Source organism: Fringilla coelebs, assembly GCF_963513975.1.
Source record: "Fringilla coelebs genome assembly, chromosome: 16".
Classification (NCBI taxonomy): Eukaryota; Metazoa; Chordata; class Aves; order Passeriformes; family Fringillidae; genus Fringilla; species Fringilla coelebs.
Window position 1 is genome coordinate 14,747,796 of NC_140042.1, and position 25,774 is coordinate 14,773,569.

At 53.4% G+C, this 25,774-nt stretch overlaps 1 protein-coding gene across 2 annotated transcripts; it reads left to right on the forward strand.

Annotated features, from left to right (window-relative positions):
• The first annotated feature begins 471 nt into the window (after positions 1-471).
• Positions 472-24,763, forward strand: CFAP70 (cilia and flagella associated protein 70). 2 transcript variants are annotated; one of them, XM_084216311.1, is made up of 27 exons: positions 472-544; positions 1,402-1,516; positions 3,716-3,902; positions 4,197-4,301; positions 4,650-4,732; positions 5,766-5,939; positions 6,331-6,513; positions 6,924-7,015; positions 8,054-8,144; positions 9,172-9,306; positions 10,767-10,901; positions 11,948-12,039; positions 13,619-13,679; positions 14,859-15,050; positions 15,613-15,744; positions 16,540-16,665; positions 17,183-17,316; positions 17,415-17,530; positions 17,682-17,837; positions 18,711-18,824; positions 19,502-19,578; positions 20,301-20,453; positions 21,729-21,890; positions 22,053-22,142; positions 23,524-23,625; positions 24,401-24,448; positions 24,637-24,763. In XM_084216311.1, the coding sequence occupies exons 2-27, from the start codon at positions 1,466-1,468 to the stop codon at positions 24,715-24,717; spliced, it is 3,072 nt and encodes a 1,023-aa protein (XP_084072437.1). In that variant the 5' UTR covers positions 472-544; positions 1,402-1,465; the 3' UTR covers positions 24,718-24,763. The 2 variants fall into 2 exon arrangements, with proteins under 2 accessions (XP_084072437.1, XP_084072438.1); XM_084216312.1 differs by lacking the exon at positions 24,401-24,448 and having other exon boundaries at positions 24,637-24,744.
• Positions 24,764-25,774: the final 1,011 nt, after the last annotated feature.

The following is a 25,774-nucleotide window of genomic DNA, read 5'->3' on the forward strand; positions in this document are numbered from 1 at the left end:
CCGCGCTGGCGGCAGTGGGGTGCCGCAAAACCCTGGGGCGTCCCACACCGCAAACCTGCGGGGAGCCCGGGGGGCTCCCCAAACCCCTGGGACGCCTTTGTGACCATAGGGACACAAAGTCATTGCCCCATCCCCCCGCCATTGGGACCCCACCCCAGCCCGGCGTGCGGGCACCCCGCTCCCACCGCCTCAGGGCCCCCAGCGGGGTGTGAGGGAGTGCCTGGGTGGGCACCACGGCCTGTGCCAGCCGGGGCGGAGGCCAGCAGTGGGCTCTGGCAGCAGCCGGACACACCAAGCTGCAAAGGGGGACACGGTGGCCGTAGAGCACCGCCCGCTCACACGGCACGGCTCGGAGAGACCCCGGCCCCACCGGGGGCTGGTGAGGGCTGCCCACACCCATCATGGCGGCGGCCGCGGCCTCACGGGCACGCCCCCAACACGCGGGGCTGGGCCGGGGTCGCGCGAGGTTTCGGGGGCGCGCGGGAGCCGCCGCGTCGCTGTGGTGACGGGACGCGAGCCCTCCGCCGAGTCGGGCAAGCCGCAGGTTCGAGCCCCGGCGCCGCACCGTGCCCCGGCGGGCTCCCGGTCAGGGACTGCAAGAGCCCCCCGGGGCGGGAGCGTCTCCAGAGCTGTCGGTGGGGGGCTGCAGGACCATTCTGGGGCAGGAGAGCTTCCAGGCCCGTGGGTGAGGAGCCCTCGAGTCAGCAGAGCGCCTAGGCCCGGGGCTCGGGGGCTGTAAGTTCACCCCAGGTCGGGAAGAGCCCCGGGACCGTCGGTGAGCGGCTGCAGGACCGTTCTGGGGCAGGAGAACCGCCAGGCCCGTGGGTGGGGGCTGCTGGAGACCCCCAGGACTGTCGGTGAGGGGCTGTTGGGGGGAGAGGAGCCCCGAGCCCATCAGTGCTGCCCTGGGGGGGCTGCCAGGCCCTGGGGGTGTGAGGCGAGCGGGCCGTGGGGTCCTTGGGGAGCCCTGAGGGAATCCTGGGTGGTTCACGAACCTGAGGAGTGGAAGGAGCCCTGTCCCCACGGCATTTGGGAGCCGTGAGGGGATGTGGCTGGTGGCCGCCAGCCTTTGTCCCATGGGATGACCATTAACTTAAAAAGGGAGTAAAAGAGAGCCAGGGATGTACTGGGAGCCGAGAGCAGCCTGGCACAACAAACCTTTCCTGGGAGCAGCAGCTGGGTGAAGCTTACAGAGATGGATAATTTTCACATTACATTTTTCCCAGTCCTCCCCCTGCACCTCGTGAGAGATTCGTCACTGCCAAAGCCCTGTGCATTCAATGGTGTTTTGACAGCCAAGCCCTGAATAGCGCTTGCAGCCCGCACTGCTGTGTCCTGCAGAGGTATCTGGGAGAGGAATGGAGCAGTTTCATGTTTCTTTCCTCATTCTTTCTCCTGCAGAGCCGAGGAGGTCCCTGCGGGGCTGACTGGTAGGAAGGAGCCTGCTGCTGCAGCTCTTCCCAGTATGTCACAGCCAATGCCAGTACAGATCACGGTCGTGAGTGCACAGGACCTGGTAAAGTTCTGAAAATATCTCTACTCATTTAATAAACAAGGCCAGAGCAATTCTGTGTGCACAGGGATCTCCTGTGAGAGCAGGCGGGGGGTGATAAGGCTAAAGGAAGGTGTGGTGGGAGTATCAGAGGTTCAGCAATGCCACACTGTGGCTTTCTCCTCCCTGCTGAGGAGTTCACACAGAGGAAAAATCTTGTGAGGCATGTAAATTGGGGAGCACACCTCCCTAGCAACAGGCCAGAGATACTGGGGTGAAATGTACCTCTTTGCCTTCTCTAACTGTATGGAAATGGGAGGTTTTTAAAGCAGAATATAGCAAAAATGTGATCAGTCAGACAAAAACCTGTGAAAGGACCTCACCTTGGGTGTAAAGCCAGATTTTCATCCCAGCTCCAGCTGTTTAAATCATATTGAAAGCAATAGGGTGGCTCTGGTTTTAAAAAGGCAGTGGATTCAGTTCAAGGCTATGAGCTGGTGCCAATCAAACCACCACTGCTGTGATTTCCATGTGATGCATCCAGCTGTCCTTAAAGTCTTCCAGAGGAACTGGCATTTGGGAGGGAATGTGGAAGAGAAGCTCATCTCCTGCTGCAAGCAGAAAAAATGCAAATTCCTGCTTCTGCTCCAGCAGCAGACAGAAAAAGCAATCCAAAAGCACCTGCTTGAGGCTTTCACATTGTAGTATTGAAGTACCTCTTACACTGATGGATTCAGCAAACAGCAGCTTAGGTGAGGTATGAGATGAGAGGAGGATAAACAATGCTGGGAAGGAAAGACTGCTGGATTGATTGCATCTGGAATGTTGCTTTGTGGTTCTGATTGCTCCACCGTGAGAAAGGGCTGTACAAAAGGGAGGGGGGTTACAAAAGGGCAATAATCACAGCAACAGGATGAAAAAAAACCCCGGCTGTAAGAATGTGGAATCCACTTCTAGCTATAAGTGTGGAATCTGCTTAATTAGAGGCAATGTAGAGAAGGATGAGAGAGGAGTCTTGGATAATTAATGGTACAGGGAAAGGTTAATTGGATTCTTCTGTTTAGCCATTCATAGGATGTATGCTCAAGGAGACAGTGAGAAGGGCTGAAAATTAAAACCAAGTGAAAGAGATCTCTTTTTGTGTAAGAACCAGCATGGAACTAATTACCCCAGTGACAGGGAGAGGGGGAGCTGAGGGCAGATTGGGCATCCCCATGGCTCAGCACTGAGGAAAAGCTGGGTTTGGGTACAATGGTCCTTGTGTCCAGCCACTGCTCTGTGAATTGAGAGCTAAAGTGTGTTTCTGCTGCAGGGAGCCCTTTGGTACCTGCTGCCCAGCACTTCCTGTGCTGTGGAGGTGCCCACTGCCATGTGCTGCACCCTCCCTGTCCCTCTCCAGCCCTGTTTAAGCCCCTCTGTTCAGACATTTGAAATTCAAAGTAAAATCTGAATCTCCTCATCTCTGATTAAAGCAAGTGGTATGAAGGTGGTGTAACAACAAATTGCAGAGCTCCCTAAGAGCTGCTGGAGCCCTTCCTTTGATTTCACAGAATCATGGAATCATGTAGGTTGGAAAAGGCTTCTGAGACCATCAAGTCCAACCTTTAACCCAGCACTGCCAAGGACACCAGTAAAGCATGTTCCCAAGTGCTACATCTTTTGAACACTTGTAGGGATGGGAACTCCCCCACTTCCCTGTGCCGCTGTCTGACCACCCTTACAGTGAATAAATTTTCCCTCATATCCAACCTAAACCTCCCCTGGCACAACTCGAGGCTGTTTTCTCTTGTCCATTTCAGGACATTTTGCACCACACGACATCCACAGGTGTCCTGTGAGCTCATCCCTGTAGCTCAAGAGCTGCTTTCTTAGGAGACAGCAAAGGTCTCAAGCTTCCTGGAAGTACAAAAATATCAGTGGAGTATTTTGGGATTTGTTTAAGATGTGTCTTTCCTGAAGTGAAGCCTGAGCCTTTCTATCTCCCTTGCCACAGCTCCTGATAATCTTTGGGGCATCACAGCATGGTGAAACAGAAAATTTCCCTCCTAAAGACAGGGAATGGTGAGGTCTCAGTGTGGCCAAGCTCTGCTCCTCTTCCTCATTCTTGTGGTGGACAAGTGAGCCCTGTCCTGGTCACTGACCTGAGCTGCTGCCAGAGGAACTCTGATCCTGGGATGCTGCTGCAGAGCCAGCTGCTCTCTGAACTCTTTTATTTTTTGACAGAAAACTCTCAAAAGCAACTTGCTGCATACGGTGGTGCGTGTGGAGTACAATGGAGCAGTCCTGGGAGACTCCCCCAAGACGAATGTGCTGCCAGATGGGACAGCAGAGTACGACTTCAGCACCAGCTTTGAGTACAGCCCCGATGGGCCCAACTCCTTGGATGTCCTTGTGCAGAAACCACTGCTCTGTAAGTAGCTGGTGCCAGATCTCCCACCTTGGAGCTGGGTGCTGTCGCTGCAGGGGTCACTGGTTCAGGAATAGCACTTCAGCAGCAGTGCTGGGAGGCTCTCAGCATTTCTTGTCCATCTCTGCCAGCTGGAAGAATCCCCTTTCATGTTGGCCCGTGCTCCTTTGGCTTTGCTGTGCTTGTCAGCCTTGGGAGGTGAAGAGGAGCTTGTGCCAGAGTTCGCACAGACCCTCCCTGGGGCCTGACCTGCTGGTCCAAGGAATTCTGCCAGCTCCTCTCTTTTTATCTCCCTAGTGACACTGCTAGAAGTGGCATCAAAGGACAAGAAAAAAACAGAGAAAGTCGAGAAAAACACTCCTCTTGCCCAAGCTGTGGTGGACCTTCTACCTCTGCTGCAAGGTACAGCATTGAGTTTTACAGCCTCCATGACCACACCTTGCTCCCTGGCACTTTCTGATCTCTGCTTATGGACCCCTGACTACAATTTATCTCCTTTGGACAGAGTAACCTTTATAGCTCTGCAAAATCTGACTCAGGGGGAGAGAGAGTAGCTCAGCATTCAGAATTTGTTCAGAATGAAATCAAAATTCAGAACCATGATTTTGCCTCATGTAGGGTGTTCCTGCCCATGGCAGCGGGCTAGAACAAGGTGATCTTTAAGGTCCCTTCCAACCCAGATCATTCCATGACTGTGATTCTTTGCAGAGGGTCTCACTTCAGGCTGTTCTCATTCCTGTTTCTTCCCAGGAGTTCGTTCACTGAAGGTCTTAGCTCCTTTGTATGCAGTGCCTGCCTCCCCATCAGCAAAGCTTTACCCCGAGGCCACCACGGTATGTGGAATTTGGAACTGTTCCTTCCCTCATTCAGCTCTCTGCTGCTTTCTAATGGGAGGGAGAACATGACTCAGCTGCCTGGCTCATCACGGATGTGGTACAGCCCTATATGTTACGGGCTTGGAGGCCTTTCCCGCTCCCTCTGACGTCTGTCCCTGCTTCCCTCTGATAGGTGAGGTCGTGCTGGGAAATGTTAATGTGTGCAGCTACCCAATTGCTCTGCAAAAAATAACAAAGATGGAAAGCACAGTGCTGAAAACCCCCCAAAAGGCAGTGGCAGGGTCACCTGCCCAGCTTTATTAGCCTTCCTTTCTGCAGATGAAATGTCTGAGTCCATTATTGTACAAACTCTGACTGCCTTTCCTGCAAGGTCCTTATTCATTCAGCAGGTTGCAAAGTACCCAGTCACTAAAATAGGGATTGAAGTATGAGGCTGGGAAAATGTGTCCAATTTTGCTGCTGAGCCTGCCTGCAGTGAGCACCGGGAGCAAACTGGAGGGGTGGATATCCCATTAACAGCTCTGTGTTTAAAAGGAGTTCACAGTGAGCAAGGTGGGGGGGCACTCATTAGGGAGGACAGGTAATAAATGCTGACCAGCTGGTTTTCCCTCACACACTATCCATCCAGGGCTGGGACAGGTAATTAAAGGCTGCACACAGAGCATGGAGATGGGGCAGAGGCAAAGCTGTGGCTCTCTGAATCACCAGGGAAAAAGCATCATTTTCCACCCTTGATGTTCTTTCTCTGTGGCTCCTTTCATGAGACCCTGCCTCTTTCTCCACAGCTCATTTTATGAGACCCTTGGGGCATGTGCCATACCTCAGCCAGGCTGTGATTTAAACAAACAAACACCACAATTGAGCCAAATTGATTCTGAGATTCCTTTCCTGTGCTGGGCTGTTTTCTTTTACATCGACGATGAGGCACAAGATAACATTATATGTTCTGGCCTTGGGTTTCTGCTTGCTTCTCCCTAAGAGCAGGCAAGCTATAATTGTTCACTGGCTCGATTTTATCTTTGTCTCACAGGCTGGCTTTGAAGTGACAGTGAGCACCAAAGAGCTCCTGCTCTCTGCCACCCAGTTTTCAAGTGGGAACCTCCTGAGCATCACGCTGGAGGCAGCTTATTCTGTCCCTGAAGCCTTTACCCCTGACGCCCAGCAAAACTACATGGCTTGCTTGCAAATGCCAGCAGCTGGTGAGGTGAGAATGGCCCAGGCACAGTGACGGGGGTTTGGCTGGGTTTGGGTTGTTCTCCCACCCCATGGAACAAGTGTCCAGGCACGTGGGGTGCACAGTTTCCGTGCTTGTGCACCAGCAGCCTTTGTTGGGAGGTCTCAGAGTCTCTGTGGCGTGATGTGTTTCTTTAACACAAACAAAGGTCTGTTTGGAAAGATTTGGATTCAAACTGGCAGGGTTTTTTCCACGTGGCTCTTTATTTTTATTCCATTCTTTGTATGCGTGTGGTGGAGTGCATTTTCCAAGCCAGGCACCCTGTACTGTTGCTTTGCTTTGTTATCCCAGCTTGGAGCAGCTGGCTCTTGCTCCTGCTCCTGTTAGAAATGCAAATCCTTTGTTTCTCCTGTCTCTCTAGAAAGAATTGCCATTGCTCTTCAAGAATGGCATCCTGAAAACTGATGGGGAAAAGGAACGATATCCCCGGCCCAAAAACTGGCCCCTTGGCCCCGTCCTGGCCCCTGATGCTCTGATCATACCTGACTCCTTCATTGTTGGTGGGCCCTATGAGGATGAGGATGGAGAGCTCAACAAAAGCGAGGTGAGGAAGGACTGGTGAGTTTGGAAGAGAACCAGTAGGGATGGAGAGACTTTGTATGAGAGGGAGGTGGGTGGTCACTATGCAGTGTCCAGCACAGAGGTGGTTCTCCTGGGACAGCAGACATGCTGACTCACTGCTGGAGACATCCCAAAGGAGAATGTGGCAGGTCTGGTCCCAGAAAACACCCACACTGAGCTGCTGGGCTGGGAGCTGGGTTATCTCCCGTGAGCCAGGCACTTAACGCTGATGGTGTCTGCAGGAGAGGCTGTCAGCCTCTCTGCAGGGCTGGCCTGCCTTTGGGCACTTGGACACCTCTGTCTGACTCACGTTCTCTCCTGGGGACACTTCTGAGGATGATGCAGGCTGTGGAGTTTGCTGTCCTGGCTTTGACTGCACGCTGTTTCTCACAGGACAGGGAATTCAGGACTCAGGCGGAGAGCGCGAAGAGAGTCGTGTGGGACACGGAAATGCGCTGTTTCCTGGACGCTGATGCCGTGGCCATGTAAGGGACCTGAGCAACCCAGCCCAGAACATGATCAGAATGACCTGAGGCAAGGAGCTGCAACATGCAGGTGCTCTTGGACCACTTGGGGGTCAAACTGTGGCTCTGCCACACCTGCCATGGCTGCTGTCTCTTTGCCACAAGCATTCACCTGAGCAAGGGCACAGCTCTTGAAGTGCCTTGGACTGCTGGCAGCAGCTTTGTTCTGCTGTGCTGGGAAAAGATGAATTGTCTGGAGCTACTATCTGCAGGCCACAAATGCTCTCTCCTGCTGCCAGCAGCTGGGGCTGGGGGCTGGTCCCTGCATAGCTTGAAAGAAGGGGCAGCAGTTATGGTGAGCAGACCTGGACTAGAGTTGCATACACAGCCCTCCTCTGAGCTGCTAATTAAGTTTTTACTGAATCCCAAATACATTCAAACCTTTCACTCCATGTGGGCACTCTTCATTTGCTTTTTTATTGGATAAGTGTTGCCTTTAGCAGCTCCAGATACGCTCAAGATCAGGATGAGTGTTCCATTTATCTTTGAATACTGCTATTTTCTGGCCTCAGCTGCATCGTGGCTGTGCATTTCACAGCCAAATTACTCCTTGTGTGGAAATACTCACTTCTATCTCATATGATTTTTAAAATTATATTCCCTACACATCATCCACCTGCCTGCTGGTGTCAGAGTCACCAGCCACATTGAATGCAAGCTCAGGATCCACTTGCTCTGTACAATTCAGGTTTTATACCAACGTTAATCACATTCCTTCTTACTTATTTCTGAAGTAACTGGGGGAGAGAGAAAGCCCAATGTGTTGCTCTCACTGTTGTTTTAAAGCTGGCTGTTCCATAAATGCACACAGCAGTGGGTAGAGCAGAAAATGTACCCAGCCTGCCCCAAATCACAGTGTTCCCATGGCCTGAGGGTGTTTTCTGAGGGAATAGGGTGAAGCAAACCAAAGGGGAGCTGCTGGGGCACAGAGGAGGGTGGTGGGGCTCTCCAGCTGGGTTTCTGCATCTCCTCAGTGCATCCTGCATCCTTTGTGCCCAGCCTGCAGACGCGCATTGCCGAGCGCCGCCACTGGCCCGTGGAGATCTGCACGATGTCCTCAGGCAAGAGGAAATCCAGCAAATCTGAAAAGGTAAAAGTAGGGTCTGGCTTGTGGAGTAGCATTGCATTATCAGGCATTTTCCTCTTGAGGCCTTTGTGATACCAAAGTCAGCCTTGAAACTGCCAAAGTGACTCAGAGAGCAGGAGGCTTTGTGAAAAATCAGCTTTATAGGACTGTTAAATAATTACAGAGTCATATTTTTTCCTTATAGCTCTCACTGATGATCTGTGGTAGCTCACTGGAAAGAGGACAGGGTGACTTTTAAAATCACAGAATATTTTGGGTTGGAAGGGACCCCGGACTCCATCTTCTTCCAACCCCCTACCACGGGCAGAGACACTTTCCACTAGACCAGGTGACTCAGAGGCTTGTCCAGCCTGGCTCTGAAGAGAATTAAAAGTAATTCACTGAGCTGATCTGTGGCCAGTGGGGTTTTGAAACAGCTTGAGGAAGTTCTTGCATCCTTTCTCAGGCTGTAGGTAAGTTATGCTTTTGCATCTAAACCAGGGTGGTTTAACAGAGAAACAGCCCCTTCGAGAATGGTTCTGCTCCTGGCAGATGATTGTGTGAGAGCTCCTAATCTATCCCAGGGCAAAGCCATATAAGTTGGTGTAAATCCCTTTCAGCACTCACAGTGCCAGGATTTTACAGCTCTGCTGATGATCCTTCTAGCCAGGCCTCCCACACCTCCTAAGCCACTTGGTGTCTGTCCAACCTAAGATGCACAATTCTGGTAGGGTCACCTGGATTTCTAACCACACACAGCTGATAATCTTCCAGCTGTATCTCAACAAGAGCACCCTGAGGAACAGCAGAGTGCAGGAATTAGAGAGAAAAGCTGCCCCATGGGGATTGGGATAAAATTAATATTCTACATATGGAATGACTCCAGTGTATTCATCCAGGTTGTCTCGGCTGTGTGCCAGTGACAGAACCACGGGCTCATCAGGTGCATCAGTTTGCTGTGTGGCCTTCTCTTAATGAGATTGGTGACCTTGTTCCCTTAAGGAGAATAACAGCCTGTTCAGGATCTCAGTCCCTTGCTCTGTGTTTCCAGAAAGATGAGGACAAGCAGATTGCCTTCCATGGCGTGGCATATGTCAACATGCTGCATTTGCTGTGCCCTGGGGTGAAGCAGATCCGAGGGGCCTTCCGTGTCTTCAACTACGAGGACAGCGAGGTGTTTCGGAAGGTGAGAGCAGCAGGCTCTGCTCCAGCTCTGCAGCTGGCTTTGCACTGAGGCCTTGGGAGCAGGGACAGTGGACAGAGGGAGTTTGGGAGCAGGCAGGGTGGACAGTGTGCTAGTTGGAGCTGGATCTGAGCCTTGAGTGCCCTTCTGGTGATGGAGAAAATTAATGATACAAGCTTTTAGGTGCAGGTTTTTCCAAGGCAGGGGATTTCTGGGGGGGAGTGAACAGGTCTGGGAGCTGAGAGAGGCTTTGAATCTCACTCCACTCCCTCCTGTGCCAGCATGATCCACTCTCCCCAGGCTGGAACATGGGCAAGGGAACAGTGTTGCTGGGAAGAGCAAACAGTGGCTTTAAAAGGATTGCGTTACCCCCGGCAACCACCAAAAAAGCTGTCACTGGAGCTCTTTCAGCTCTAGCTCACCGAGGTTTATTTGTCTTTTCCTTTTTCCCTCTCTGTTACTAAGAGTGACAGTTACATCTCCATTTTCCCACAGTCTCTCCCTCCTGGAACAGACCAGAGCTTGTTCCAGGAGGGCAAATGTACAGCCTGGTTTTACCCACCATGTTCCCTGTGGGGCTGTGGTCCAGGTGCAGGGGCTGGAGTGAATTCCAGCCCTTCTCCTTCCTGCTCCTACTGGCTTCTACAGAGCTGGGCTGGGCACCAGTGTGTCTGCTGGGCTCTGCTTCCCTGCCATGAGTAATGGCCCCTTGGCTGCATGGTGCTGCTTGTCCTGTGCCATTTATCTGTCACAAGTGAAGTCCTCCTTACTCCTCAGGTGCTTTGGGTTGCCTCTTGGTCTAAGGAGTTTCCCTACAGCTGCTCCATCCTCTCCCCAGGAACCCCATAACTCTTGCTAGCCCAATTCCTGTAACCAAGATGTGTGGGAGGGAACAGCCTGTCTGGGTGGTCAAACACTGTGTAAACACAAAGTCTGACAAACCTATTCCTTGCAATTCCCTGATGCATGTCAGGGAGGCTGCTCCACACCAGAAAATGAGCTGGGAGCCAAGGGATGCTGTCAGGCAGGTGGGCACCCCCAAAAATGTGTGGAGCAAGCCTGGTGGGAGAAGACAGATTCATCCAGCAGCCCTCATCACCAGGCAAATCCATAGCTGTGAGGCAGGTCTAGGATCCCCCAGGAATTCAGGATCATGGATCTGGGTCCCAGCACATTCAGCACATATCTCAGACAAGGATCAAGGGCCAGTCCTCAGTGAAAACACAGCTCTTTGAGGGAAGATGGAGAGACCCCCACTGAGTCTCATAGTCTGACCTGAGGCTTCACAGCTACACAGGATCAGAGCTGGGCTGGAGCACCAGCAGCTGAACTCTAGGAGGAGAGAATGAGGTTACAAAACTTCTTAAGGCATTTAAGACCCTGACAGTGTGTTTTGTGATGAGAGAGGTTAAGGCAAGTGAGTGAGGAAGCCTGCTTTGTCCTTGATTCTCTCTATTTTTCAGACCAGAGTTCAGTACAGTATTTTCCGGGATCGCAGGTCACAGCTCAGTCTGGGCAAGGAAAGGCTGGGGACCTCTCCTTCCAGCAAATCTACTTCCAATAAGGCTCAGAAGGAAGAGAAAGATTCCAATGCAACGGTAAGGTCTGGGGAGGCACGTGGCACCATGGTTGCTCTGGTTCTGTGTCACAAGAAGTTGGGACACACAGGAGCCAGGGATGGATGAGAGATACTCATTATCCTAGACCCATAGAATCTTCTCAACATGAAGGGATCCATAAGGACCATGAGTCCAACTCCTGGCGGTGCACAGACACCCCAACAGTCCCATCCTGTGCCTGACAGTGTTGTCCAAGTACTCCTGGAGCTCTGCTAGCCTTGGGGTTGTCACAGTGCCCAACCACCCTCTGGGGGAAGAATCTTTCCCTGACGTGCAGCCTAATCCATCCCTGGCACAGCTCCAGCCATTCTCTAAGGTCCTGTCACTGGTCACAGAGAGCAGACATTGGAGCTACTTCTTGTAAGGAACCTGCAGCTTTCCCTTATCTGAAATCCTAGGATGTGCTGCTTGAACTTGCAAAGATTTGAGATTTATTGAGTCTGAAACAAGAGACATCTTTTCTTTTTCCTGATAGTTACTCAGCCCATTCAAAATCCAGTTGTCATATGGCACTGGAGAATCTGAAAATGTCACAAATCTCAGCCTTGAAGGACAGGTAATTATGTCTCTCCAAAGAGAAGGAGAGACTGTAGAGCATCACTGTGATGGTGTCTCGCACCTTTCACACAATTAAATTCCTCAAGAGTGAGTTGGACAAGGGATGTTTTACGTAGATGTTGTCCCAGAGTTCTTCCAGTGACGTCCACCTGGAGAGCAGGCTGGCACACTGGGCTAGAAGGTCTCTGTAAATTGTCAGCCATTTATTTAAATTATCCCTTCATATTTTGGCTTCTTCCTCTGGAATGCACATTCATTCTGCAGGCAGATTGATTATCTGGGCTCTCTCCTTTTCCCTAGCCTGGTTTCTCGAGCTGGATTTTGCTGCTGTAACTCATTCTGAGGGCGGGTTATAAAACAAGCTGGATCTCTGCAGTTGGGAGATGTGTGGCTGTGTGCTCAGTATTTCACTGTGCCAGCACTGGCTGCAGACAGCACGACACAGGGAGCAATGTTTCTCTCCACAGCAATACATCGAGGCAGGAACGTTCCTGGTGATGGAGATAAAGCTGGACAGGCCCTTGGTCCCAAAGCGGCTGCGGGAGGAGCTGGTCCAGCGGTGCGTAAGGATGGGCTGTGGGGCTGACAGCTCCTCTCTGCAGGCTGGAGAGAGGCTTGTACAGCAAACCCCCCTTGGAATACTCCATAGAGAGCCTGAGACAAAGCCCACAGGAATCAGGAGGAGGATTTGGCCAGACTGCTTTAGACGTGGCATCTGGTGTGTTGGGAAAACACTTGTTCATCCCAGCTGGCATCTCCCTGCCATTCCTCTCAAAACAAGAGACACCAGAGCAGCACAGCAGTGTCTGTGTTCCTGTCTGGGCTTTGTTTCCCTCTAATCCCCGTGTGCTTGCCTCTTGCATGTGATGTTCAGTGGCTTGGTCAGTCCTGGCCACCAGCGTGGACTGCCCCGGGTAGTGCTGCTGTTGCTTCACCAGAACATTCTCTCATTTTTAGCTTTCCAGAAGTTTTCTCACAATGTTTTACCCATTCCTCGGCTTTTATGTTAGTTTTCATGTTGTTCTGCTGCAGAGCTGCTCTTTCATCTCTGCTGCTTTGAGACTTCAGTTCCTGTCCAGTGGCAGCCCTGCTGTGTTATGGGTTAGAAAGGCATAAAACACCTAATTTATGGAATAAAAAAAAAGTGAATGCAGCAGATGAATAAGGTATAAGAGGAGCAGGTTTATATCTCTCAAACAGGAGTGTCATCCATTCATTGAAGGTATATGTGTTGTCCTCACTGCTCCCTGCTGTCTTCCAGGAGGAACAGGCTGAGGAGGGTGAACCCCTCTTAGAACAGACCTTTTCCTGGCCTATTTTATACATTTCTACTCTTCTGCAATGTGTGTGGATTCAGTGTCACTCCTCCTTGCTTGTGTGCACCTGAACAAGGCCTGTGGCACCTTGGCTTGGTGGGATGGATCATGTTCTGAGGACTGAGGGTGTTCTGGAGTCCAGCAAGCAGGAAATAGTGAAAAAAAAATTAAATTAATTAAGGCTGGTTTGGCACCAGGGATTTTAATTCCAGAATCCCAAAATGATTCAGTTTGCAAGTGATCCCTGATGTTTGCCTAGACCACTGTTCATGTTCAACTGGGGCTCCCCAGAGCACATTGCTTTGTGTCCAGATGCTTTTTGGATATATCCAGGGAAGGAGACTCCACAGAGAATCCTGCTGCAGTACTCAGCCACCCTCACCTTAATAAAAGCTTAGTTAAAAATATGCTAATCCTAATGGAAGGTCATTGTCACTCCACAGAGGCCCAGGCAGGGCTGGGTGGTGTCTGGGGGTCTGAGGTTGGTGTCTGGGGGTCCATGTGTGGCCAAGGGTGTCACAGCCAAACTGGGCAGTGCTGGAACTGATGGATCAGGTGGTCTGGATTCTTCAGTGACCAAATTCTACAGAGCTTTCCTCAGGCTGTTCCTTCCTCACACCTGTTCTGCAGAACCAGGAGCTCCAAGATACAGCTCTGCTGCCCCAGGAGAGCAGTTTGGATTGGCAATAAATGTTAACCCTGTCATGACAGGGTTGCCTGTGAGGTGTCTCATGGACATGATGGCAGGGTGGAGCCCTCACACTACACCAGCCAACATCCCTGGCAGTGGCTCTGCTGATTCTCCTCTGCTCTCCCTGACAGGGTCAAGGAGCTGATTCCTCAGCGCCCTGCGCTGGTCCCGCGGACAGAAGGAGCCAAGAAGGTAGGTGTGAGAGCCTGTGGCCTTGCCACCATTCTGCCACCCCACCCTGCCCTCAGAGCCTTCATTCTCAGCCCACAGCAACATGGGGATGGGGTTTGAAGAGATCAGGGGTGCAGGGCCACAAAGGTGGGGAAGGGTCTAGAAGGGAATAGGGAAATAGGAGGAGTGTGAGGTGGCTTGGAATGTTCAGCCAGGAGAAGAGAGACTGAGGGTGGAGCTCCTTGGGGTCTGCAGCTTCCTCACAAGGGGCAGCTTCAATCTCTGCTGTTTGTGAGCAGTGACAGGACCCAAGGGAACAGCTGGAGCTGTGTCAGGGGAGGTTTTAATGGATTTTAGGAAAAGAGTGGCTGGGCACTGCCCAGGCTCCCCAGGGAATGGGCACGGCCCCGAGGCTGCCAGAGCTCCAGGAGTAATTGGACAGCGCTGCCAGGGATGCCCAGGGTGGGGTTGTTGGGGTGTCTGTGCAGGGCCAGGAGCTGGACTTGATCCTTGTGAGTCCCTTCCAGTTCAACATATTCTATGAAATACACAGAAAAGGAAACTTCTGTATGGGTTATCTCCACAGCAGTGTGCCTTGGGAACCCATCCATCACTTGTGTTCACATCCCATTCAAAGGGAAGCCATGAAGAGATGGAGCAAAGGGAGGGAAGGCAGCCATGGGGGGATGTTTGGAAGGAAATGGCATGCTGGGAAAAGAGGCTACCAGCACCTTACATTTATATCCTGGGCAGTCCCAACAGTTCCTTGTCTCAGACCAACCCCTGTGCTTCATCAGACTCAGACAAATCTGAACGGAATCAGCCCTGACCTTTCTCAGGTCACCAAGAATTTTTGAGGACCAAGATTATGGAGATAACAGGTTCTGCTGAAGAGGGCTGGCCGTGGGTTTCAAGGCTCTCAGCAAATGAGATATGTTTTACTCACAGCCAATTATATTGGTGAGATAGCAGTGACTGGAATACTGGGTTGTGATGGAAAATCCTAGCAGGAAGGAGCTCTTTTATGTTTACCTGCAGATATTTTCTCAGCCCTCAGGCGTGGACAGGAAAGGATGTGTGACAGACTAATTGAGACTTGAGTCAGGTGGAGTTAATGGGAGGCGTGGGCTGTGGCAAATCAAATACATATCAAGGTTGATTGCATAAGTGGCTTGTGAAATTTATTTATTTCTTTCCTAGGTGGTGGAAGATTATCACAAACGTGTCACCAGTGTTGCTGTTGCCATCCTGAGGGAGTACCATGAGCTTTTTGGGAAGCAGCTGCTTGACCAGGGAGTGATGGACCACGAAACCATGGAGGAACAAAAGCGTCAGCTCAACTACGAGCTCAATACCTCTGGGAAATATTTTGCATTTAAGGAACAGCTTAAGGTGAAGACTCCTTTGTGCTTTTTGCTTCCCTACTTGTTTTGTCCAGACACTTTCTCAGTGAGGAACTGCTGCTCCGTGGTGGTAACCCAGGATGATGTGGTGCTCTAGAATCCCTTCCTGCCACCTGGAGCTGTTGTAGTGAGCACTGAGAGACAGGATTCCCCTCTAATGGAGCAGGCACCAAGCTGCTTTGGTCCCATAGCAAGAGAGCACTTCCTATCGCTGGGAGCTACTCCCATCCATTTGCCCCATGCTCATAACCTGAGAAAAGCAAAGCTGGCTGCTCACACATTTCCAGTCTGCCCCGGCAGGGAAAGGAGGTTCCACACTCTTCCTTCTCTGTCCTGTGGAGATGAGCCATCCACATGCTGTCCCTAAAGGCTGTCAGGGAGGTGGGAAAGGAAATCCCCCTTGCTTGCCTTTTTTTTTTCTTCTATCAGTGCTTGGATGGATTTATTTCTCAGAGCTAAGTTGGAGCTTCAGGCTCTGTCTGTGTGTGATTACAGAGCTGGTGGGGGCACAGGAAGGAACCTGCCTTGTACAATGTCCCTTGTCTCCCCAGTATTCTGTGGTGAAGATTGTGAGGGAGAAATACCTGAAGACCACAGCATTTGAGACCAAGGAGCAGCTCCAGGCATTCCTCAGTGAGCTCTATGTGTATCTCGTGGACCACATGCACGTGGCCCTGAACAAGGTGGGGGAACTCGGGGTCACTCAGGCCATGGCTTCACTCTGGGTCCAGGGCAGGGGAAGGACTTTTGCCTTCAAGGTAGAAGCAGGCTCGTGCTTGTCACATGTAGAGCATGAGCCACACTCGAGGCAGGGATCCAGTGCCTTTGTATCCCACTGCTCAAAGTCCTGGGTAGGTGTGAGAAGGTACTGGTGAAGCTGCTGTAGCTGGCACATGGTGAGGGTAGCTGGGCAAAGCAGGAGCTGAGGTCACCAGTGAGTGGTCCCACTGAAGTTTGTCATCACTTTGATCTAGGGAATGCTGTGAATAATCATAGGATCCCAGACAGGTTTGGAAAGGACCTTAAAGCTCATCTCATTCACCCCCTGCCATGGGCAGGGACACCTTCCACTATCTCAGGTTGCTCCAAACCCCATCCAGCCTGGCCCTGGACACTTCCAGGGATCCAGGAGCAGCCACAGCTTCTGTGGGCAACCTGTGCCAGGGCCTGCCCACCCTCACAGGGAAGAATTCTTTTCCAATATCTAACCCTACCCTCTGGCAGTGGGAAGTCTTTCCCCCTTGTCCTGCCCCTCCACGTCCTTGTAAAAATTGATATTGCCCTGTGCCTGTGTGGCAGAGGTACCTGGAAATGGTGGGAATGTGTCCCAGCACAGAGCAGCCTGCCCTTCCCAGTGCCAGCCCCAGCCCTACTGGTCTGTACTGTGTGCAGTGCTGGTGTGGGACCTGCTGCCATGCTGGGATCACACAAAGCACTCTTCCCTTCCCCAGGGCTAACACTGTCTCCTTCCCTACCAGCTCCTGTCTGGGGAAGATGTTTCTCCTGCCCCTCCACCCAACACGACCATGGAGCAGCTCTTGCTCTTTGCTCGTGAAGCTGAAGCCAACAAGGACCTCAAACTGGCCTCTGTCTTCTACAATCAGGTGAGGGAGCCCCAGATCTCTCCTGCCATCACCCCAGGGGACTGGCACAGCCCAGCAGCACAGTGGGGCCACTGCTCACAGCTCAGCCAGCCCCCACTGTGGTGGAGGGAGGAAGGAGCTGAGCGTCACCAGGATACTCAGGCTGAAGTAGGATTTGGGAGGGATTTCCCAGGGAAATGCTGCTCTCTGCAGGATGTGAGATTGTCCCTGGCTGGGTCACTGAGGACTCCAGCCTCGAGGCCAGGGCAAATGGGATGTGCTGGGTCAGTTCTGGGGACACTGGGCCCTAGGAGGCGTCAGCTGGAGCTGGAGGACACGTGTTAGGTGGAGAAGGCTTGGGGGAAGTGGGCTTCCAGCACAATCCCATTTAGGGGACATCCTTGCATGTGACAAACAAGGTCTTGATTCCTGCTCAGCTGGGCTGGGGTGGCCAGGGAAGCTGTGATCACTCCAGAATTGCCTGCCCAGTCCATGGCATGTGCTGAGCCTGCCTGCAGTGATGATCTCTGTTGTGCAGAGAATAGCTCGGGACCAGCGCAGCATCCAGGCCTGGCTGGACTATGGAGCCTTCTGCCTCCTGTATGAGGATGCCACCAAAGCCCAGGAATGCTTCCAGCAGGCCGTTTGTCTGGACTCCCAGCACGTCCAAAGGTGCTGAGTGCTCCTGGTGGGTGGGTGGGGAGGGTGGGGAGTGAATCCTCCACACCACTGCTGGGGCTGCAAGGCTGACTGCTCTGCCCCTGCCCCAGCTTGCTGCTCTGTGGGATTGTGTGTGTCAAGCTGCAAACCTACGAAGAGGCAGAGATTTTCTTTGACGATGCCTGCTGCTTGGACCCATCCAGCATCATAGCCTGGACCCTTGCAGGTACAAAACCAAGCCAGTCTGGTGCTCAAGGTATTCCTGTAGAGCCAAGCATTGTTCCTGCCCCCAGCCCTCCCTGCTCCAAGCTGAGGGCTAAGAGAAACATTATTTTTTCCTTTGGGTGTCTGCTGATGCTGCTCTGTCTCTCCCACAGGTTTGTTTTATGAGCTGCAGAATAATTACATTCAGGCAGAAAGGAGCTTCCGTGAGGCTAAGAAGCTCCTGCGAGCCCAGCTTGAGGAAGAGAGGAGAATCCTTGAGTCTGCTGAGGGAGAAGGGGAAAAGCCCAGTTCTGCCAGCACAGAGGCAGGTAACAGACAAACCCAGGAGGTGCCCTGACACCAGCAAGGAGGGGTGGATCTGTGTGGGGAACAGGGGAAGGAGGAGAGTTTTTAGGAGGAGAAGTACAAAGGGTAAAGGTAGAAGATGTGGACTGTGAGCTAGAACAGAATTCCATGGAAGCTGTCACTGTGAGTTCCCAACACAGCAATCCAAAGGGCAAACCAGCTGCTTGGCAGTGACCCTGAGGCCAAGGCTTCCTTTGGAGCCCCTCTGAGTCCAGCCCGAGCTGAGGCTGTCTGTCCTGAGTCCCAAATATTTGGCCAGGCTGCAGGAAATGCTGACTGGCTTTATTTTTAACATTATCACCACTCATGCACAGTGCCTCAGGCAGGCAGCTCGTGACACATGCAGGGTTTTGTCCCTTCTGATTATGAGGAAAGGGATATTCATAGAATCATGGCATGACTAAGGCTGGAAAGGACCTCCAAGATCGAGTCCAACTGTTAACCCAGCACTGCTGTGTTCATCACTAGCCCATATCCCAGCTGTCACATCCACATGGCCTTTGAACACTTCCAGGGATGGGGACTCCACCACTGCCCTGGGCAGCCTGATCCAATGCCTGACCACCCTTTCTGTGAATAAATTTTTTGCTGTCATTGAACATAGACCTCCCAACTTGAGGCTGTTTCCTCTCATCCTGCCTCATGTATACCTGTTTCTAGCTTCACATGGTAATCTTGTGCTAAAAACCCCAGCCCCAGGTACTGCCTTCTGCAAAGAAATTTCTTCCCAGCTTTGAAAACCTGATTGATCTTTTATATTTTCTTTTTTTTTTTCTTTTGTGGAATCATGTTCTAAACTGGGAAATTTATGGCTTTCCACCTAATGTTTGTTGGAGGTTTCGTTCCAGAGAAGATTCCAGATGGCTCAGCTGACAAACCACCAGAGGACCTGGAAGGTGTGACATCCAAGGAAGAGGCTACAGCACTTCAGGAAACCCCAGTCCCAGAAGGTTTGGGAATGGGGACATGGAGAGCTGGGAGATGGTCCTGTGGGAATGGTGGGGAGTAATGTGGGAGCAGTGAGCCATGGCCCCCGAGCTGCCAATGCCTGTTGTCTCTCCTGAGCCAGGGAATCTGCAGGCAAAGCAGGTTCACTCTGATTTTCAGAGCAGCACATCTCAGGATGGACAGCCAACAGGTGAATGCAGCTCTCTCTCTCACATCACTGCACCCTGCACCTTCCTTTTCTTCCTCCTGAGATGCCAGCTCTTTAAGTGTCCCTAGGGATCCCCTCTGGTTGTGTGGTGTGGGATTTGCCTCCTCCACAGCCCCCTGTGGTGGTGGAAATGGCAGTGCTGTGTGCCTCAGGGCCCCCTGCTTGCTTTGGGGAGGCCTCACTGTAGTTATCTCTGACAAGCATAATTCATAAATTTCCACCTTTTTTCCTCTAGGTTTGGACTGGAAAATTAGTGGGTGAAGAGTGTAATTTCTTTTCAGATCTCCTAGAAAACTTAAGCCCTTCATAAAGAAATGCTGAGTTAATCTCTGCTTCAGCCTTCCCTGCCACCTCCTGGGTTTTGTTCCATGTTGCAGGGATTTTTCTATCCCCATTGGGATGCCAGGAACTGCTTTGGCTCCAGAAATAAAACCCCCACTTTGGGACTGACAGAGACATATTTTCTTGCAGCTCCAGAACCTCAGCCACCTCCCTGCACAATCTTCATGAAGACAGTGGAATTCCTGATGCAATTCAATGCTGTCCGGGTCAGTTTAGCAGGAGGAGTGGGGAGGGAGGCTGGTTTCTTCCCAAAGAGCTCCAGCCAGCCCCTTTCTGAGCCTCAGAGAATGAGCCATGGCTACTCCAGAGGCTGAGCACAAGAGGGAGCAAAGCCACCACTGCCCAGAGATGCAAAAGTGTGGCCAGGCAGAGAATGGAGCCCACAGTGCTGGCTGTGGACACACAGCCCAGCACTGCTTGCTGCAGAGGAACAGCTCAGAAATGGTACAGGGTGCTCTTCCCCGTGCATTCAGAGATGGGATCCATTATTGTGGTGCTTCCAAGATGCCTGAACTCCTGTGATTCAGACACTTGTGTATGCTGGAGGGATTTTTGTATCAGCTGTGGAATGTGCCTGTCCTTCCAAGTCATCTCTGGGACATCTCTGGCGGTCACATTGTGCTGCCTGCCTAAACCTGACATGGCAGAAAGAGTTGCTTAAAGCAACTAAATGGAATCCTGGGTTTGGTTTGGAAGGGACCTTGAAGTTCATCTCATTTCAACCCCCTGCTCTGGGCAGAGACATTTTCCACTAGATCAGGGATACCTTCCACTAGACCAACATTCAAAAGAGGGGAAAAAGAAATTTCCTTTGTGTTTTCTGTTTGTGGAAGTCAGAGAGGTGTCAGTCAGCTCTCCCGCCCTGTCCTGCTGTGGTGTCCCTGGTGTCCCTGCTCCCCTAACCACCCCCTGTGCTGTTCCTCCCCAGTTTGTTCACAAGGCACTGGCCCACGAGCTGCTGAGCCTTCAGGGAGGCCCCACCTGTGCCTACTACCTGGCCCTGGCCTGGACCTACCAGCTGCGGGAGGACTTGCCCAGATGGGGGGAGTGTCTGCACGAGGCCGTGCGCATCGACCCCTTGGTGTGTGAGAGTCCAGAGCCCCTGTTTCATTCCCACCTCACCCTTCCAGTGCCAGTCCAGAGCATTCAGTGGGAGGGCAGTCACACCAGGCTGGGGCTGCAGCACTGCTCTCTTTGTTATCCTGTTGTCACAGCCTCCTGTCACTCCCTGCACAGGCAGCAGCAGCTCAGAGCCTGTCTCTGCCTCTCCTTCTCTACATCTGCCTTTCTTTTCTCTCTCAATAGGTATATCCTGATCCTCTGTCCCTGGGTGGGGAGTCAGGTTCTGTTTCATGACAAACAAGGTTGCTATTGAGCTCTCTTTGGGGAGGCAGAGTGAAAGGAAAGCAGGGGGAAGATGACACCTGGGAATGCTGTGTGCAGGCAGGACACTGGGCAGGGAGCTGGAGGGGGATCCCATTGCTGGTGTCCTCCTGCAGGCAGCCCACTGACCTTAACTCTCTCCATAAACCCTGCCCTGATATCACAGAATCATGGAATCATTTCGGTTGGAAAAGCCCTCTGAGATCATCAAATCCACCCATTCCCCAGCACCACCATGTTCACAATTAAACAATGTCCACACAGCTTTTAAATCCCTCCAGGGATGGTGAATCCACCACTGCCCTGGGCAGCTGTGCCAGTGCCTGACCACCCTTTCCATGAAGAAATTTTCCCAATATCCCAATGTGTCTTGGCATAACTTGAGGCCATTTCCCCTTGTCCTGTCCCTGTTCCCTGGGAGCAGAGCCCAACCCCTCGGCTGTCCCCTCCTGTCAGGAGTTTTACAGAGCCACAAGGTCCCTCCTGAGCCTCCTTTTCTCCAGGCTGAGCCCCTTCCCAGCTCCTTCAGCTGCCCCTGGTGCTCCAGCTCCCTCCCCAGCTCTGTTCCCTTCCCTGCACCTGCTCCAGCCCCTCCAGGTCTCTCCTGTCACAAGGGGCCCAGGGCTGGACACAGCCCTGGAGCTGTGGCCTCCCCAGTGCCCAGCACAGGGCCACAAGCAGTGCCCTGCTCCTGCCAGCCACGCCATGGCTGACACAGGCCAGGGGCCATTGGCCTGCTTGCCCACCTGGGCACACCTGGCTCAGGTTCAGCTGCTGCGACCCAGCACCCCCAGGTCCTTCCTTTGCCACCAGGCAGCTTCCAGCCACACTGTCCCCAGCCTGGAGCACTGCACAGGGAGCTGTTGTGATAATACAATGAAGCACTGCTCAGCTCCTCCTTTCTGTGCAGTGTCCCAGCGCCCTCTCAGGTGTTTCTCCCATCCGTGTCTGACTCCTGGTTTTTGGTGCACAGAATCCAAATGTCTGGGCTCAGAAAGGGCACCTGTGCTTCCTGCAGAAGGAGTTTGACAAAGCCAAGGATTGCTACGAGCGAGTCATCAGCTTTGAGGAGGATGCTGCTGGTATGCACTTTGTGTACCTGCGCCTGGGCTCCATCTACCTGGACGAGAAAGAGGTGAGCAGCCAGCAGGGCTATGGAGGGCAAGGTACCACAGAACAAATCACTCCTGCAGCAGCAGGGGGGCCAGTGGGTGTCTGAGCCCCATGGAAACAGGGTGTTTGGCAAAGCCCTGTCTGGGGAGTGATGCAGAGGATGTGTCTGTCTCTCTCCTGGCAGTACGGCCGGGCCAAGCACATCTACCTGCTCGCCTGTGACCACTCTGCCTCCTGTCTCACCTGGCTGGGCGTGGGCATCGCTTGCTACAGGGTGAGTGCAGCTGCCTTCGTGTCCTCTGGGCTTCACTTGGTGGCATGGGACACAGGGCTTGGTTTTTGCAGGATCCCCTTGTTTAAAGCAACTCCTGGCTGCCTGTGAGCCAGTGCTCCCAAATGCCATCGTGTCCTGTGTGCTGTGACAGCCCCAACGTGGCACCTGGATGGTGTCTCCTTCAGCCCCTGCTCTGGGAACTGTGGTGGTGTTTGAGGGTCCCCAGGATGAGGGAAGAGATGAGAATCTTGACTTCATGTTTCAGAAGGCTGATTTATTATTTTATGATATATTTTATATTAAAAGAAAATTCTATCCTAAACTATACTAAAAGAATAGAAGAAAGGATTTCATTAGAAGGCTGGAAAGGAATGAATAATAAAATCTTGTGACTGACCAGAGAGTCCAACACAGCTGGACTGGGATTGGTGATTAAGTAAAAACAATCCACACGAGACCAATCAAAGATGTACCTGTTGGTAAACCATCTCCAGACCACATTCCACAGCCATCAGATAGTTATTATTTACATTTCCTTTCTGAGGCTTCTCAGCTTCTCAGGAGAAAAATCCTAGTGAAAGGATTTTCATGAAATCACAGTGGCAGGGAACAGCCATCCTTTCCCCTCATCCCAGCTCCTGCCAGCACCTCCTTCCCCAGGGTGTCATGGCAAACAAGCTGGGCTCTGCTCCGAGTTCCTGCCTGCACGTGACCTGCATGTCACCAAGGCACTGAGTGGGATGTCAGCAGGGAGGAATCTCGGTTCTTTCCCTGTCCAAGGGAATCCAGCACTTCTGAGGGGCTGCCAAGGACACACAGCCATCAGGAATCTCCCCAAGGGACACCTTGCCAGGTTCCTCCAAGGGAGTTTGGCTGAGGAAGCAATCAAGGAAGGAATTTAAACTTCTGTTCCCCCTTGGCCAAATGTTACCTCCTGGGAGGCTGTGGAATAGGGTTAGGGAGCTGAGTGGTGGCCTGGGCACTAGCTCCCCCTGCATGCCCAGAGCTGCTGCACAGCAGGAATAGGGAGCAGGAACACAGCCACCTTTCCTCATGGAGCTGGATCACTCAGTTCCTGGAGCTGAAGGGGTTTGTGCTGCTTTCCTTACAGCTGGAGGCTAATTTAGAAATAGTGTGTGATCCCACAGGGGTCAGCAGTGGGAAGCTCCTGCTCCAGACTGGAGATTTCGACGCTCTGGCACTGAGGATAACTCCTTGTCTGTGCCTTAAATCCCTTCCCCCACATTTCTCTCAGGGAAGCCCTCCTAGGAGCTTCTGTTGCACTGATTTCTTCTGCTGTTAGAGCAATGCCTGTTCAGTTGGGAAGCCCTTTCTGCCTGCTCTCTGTCATTTGTCCATGCCTCTCCTTCTCTCCGTCAAGCTGGAAGAGATGCTGGAAGCAGAAGATGCTCTCTCTGAAGCCAATGCCCTGAATAACACCAACGCTGAAGTGTGGGGATACCTCGCCCTCATCTGCCTGCAGGTGAGTGCCCAGCCCGTGCCAGCCTGATGGAGTGGAGGTTCTTGGGAGGTTTATTGGGCTGGTGGGGAGGTTGGCATCTGCTCATGAACCTGAAGAGCTGGTGTAGAGTTCTGTGATAAAAAGTTTGGGGAAAAGAGTGCTTGGATGGCAAAAGCAGCACTCTGAGGCACCGATTGCCCTGGGGCATGTCCTCCCTGCTGAGCTTCTTACAAATGTCATTCCACAGAGATGCCATGTCTTTCCTGGGGTGCTGGCCACTGCTGAGGCACCCTAAATCCTGGGATCCTATTGGGTCCTCTCATGACAAGACACTGAGGGGCTGGAGCATGTCTAGAGAAGGGAACAGAGCTGGGGAAGGGACTGGAGCACCAGGAGAGGCTGAGGGAGCTGGGAAAGGGGCTCATGCTGGAGAAAAGGAGGCTCAGGGGGGACCTTGTGGCTCTGCACAACTCCTGACAGGAGGGAACAGCCGGGGGGAGTCCCACGGAACAGGTACAGGACAAAGAGAAAAGGCCTCAGGCTGTGCCAGAGGAGGTTTAGGTTGGATATTGGGAAAATTTCTTCACAGAAAGGGTGGCCAGGCACTGGCACAGCTGCTCGGGGGCAGTGGGGGTGTCCCCATGCCTTGGGGGATTTAAAAGCCCCTAGGATGTGTCACTTGGGGACACGGTTCACTGGTGGCCTTGGCAGTGCTGAGAGAATGGGGGGATCTGATGGTCTCAGGGTCTTTTCCTGCCTGACGCACCCCAGGATTCCCCCCGGTGCTGTGTTGCAGGGCGGGCGGCGGCTGGAGGCAGAGCAGTGTTACAAATACACCGTCAAGGTTCGTGTCCGTACCCCGCGGGGCGGGCGGGGCTGCGGGCGGCACCGACCGCTCACCCCGCTCCCTGCCCAGCTGGGAGCGCGGCGGTGCCGCGGGACGGTCCCAGTCCCGCCGGTGTCGCAGCCCCGCGTCTCCCGGGCAGTCAGTCCCGCGCAGCGCGGCCCTGACCCCGCTCCCCTCTCCCGCAGCTCGGCCTGCAGAACGACGCGCTGCTGCAGGAGATCCGCGACGCCCAGCACCGCTTCGGCTTCGGCGACCCTTCGCTCTGAGCCCCGGGCACATAAAGTCCCCTCGCCCCGAGCGCTCGTGCCCGGCTCTGTCGCGATCGCGTCGCGACCGAGGGGAGGGGAAGGGGGCGGGGTCAGCGCCCGGGGGCGGGGTTGGGGCGGGATACGATCACGTGACAGGCGTTATCGCGCCGCTGATTGGCTGCGGCCACGCGGGACGGTTGATCCGGCGGCGCGCGCCATGGCGGCAGGTGGGGGGGACCGGGGGCGACAGCGGGGACTGAAGGGGGAACACGGGGTAACGGGGGTGTGACCGGGGATAGAGGCACACGGGGTAACGGGGGTGTGACCGGGGATGGGGGCACACGGGGTAACGGGGGTGTGACCGGGGATGGGGGCACACGGGGTAACGGGGGTGTGACCGGGGATGGGGGGACACGGGGTAACGGGGCTGTGACTGGGGATAGGGGCACACGGGGTAACGGGGCTGTGACCGGGGATGGGGGCACACGGGGTAACGGGGCTGTGACCGGGGATGGGGGCACACAGAGTAACGGGGCTGTGACCGGGGATGGGGGCACACAGAGTAACGGGGCTGTGACCGGGGATAGGGGCACACGGGGTAACGGGGCTGTGACCGGGGATAGGGGCACACGGGGTAACGGGGCTGTGACCGGGGATAGGGGCAACAGAGTAACGGGGCTGTGACCGGGGATGGGGGGACACAGAGTAACGGGGCTGTGACCGGGGATGGGGCACACGGGGTAACGGGGCTGTGACCGGGGATGGGGCACACGGGGTAACGGGGACGTCACCGGAGTGCGGGGTGGACGCCGGGGATGGGGGACATCTGGAGCACGGGTGTGAGGGGCCTGTGCGTTTGGAGAGCGGCGGTAACGGAGGTGTCACTCGGGCTGGGGTTGCTTGGATTCGGGCTCAGGGTCCTCACTGGGGCTGGGGGATCGGGGCACTGTCACACGGCTGGGGGTACCGGGGGTGTCACCGGGCACGGGGGCGTCGCTGTATCTGGGGGGCTGCATTGTCACTGGGCATGTGGGCTCTGGACATGGAGGTAACGGGGTTCCACCAGGGCTGGGAA

Coding starts and splice junctions, on each gene's coding strand:
- CFAP70 (XM_084216311.1), top strand. CDS start 1,466: ATGTCACAGCCAATGCCAGTACAGATCACGGTCGTGAGTGCACAGGAC. Junction 10,902..11,947: donor AGAAAGATTCCAATGCAACG/GTAAGGTCTGGG, acceptor TTCTCTCCACAG/CAATACATCGAGGCAGGAAC. Junction 20,454..21,728: donor CCGTGCGCATCGACCCCTTG/GTGTGTGAGAGT, acceptor TTTGGTGCACAG/AATCCAAATGTCTGGGCTCA.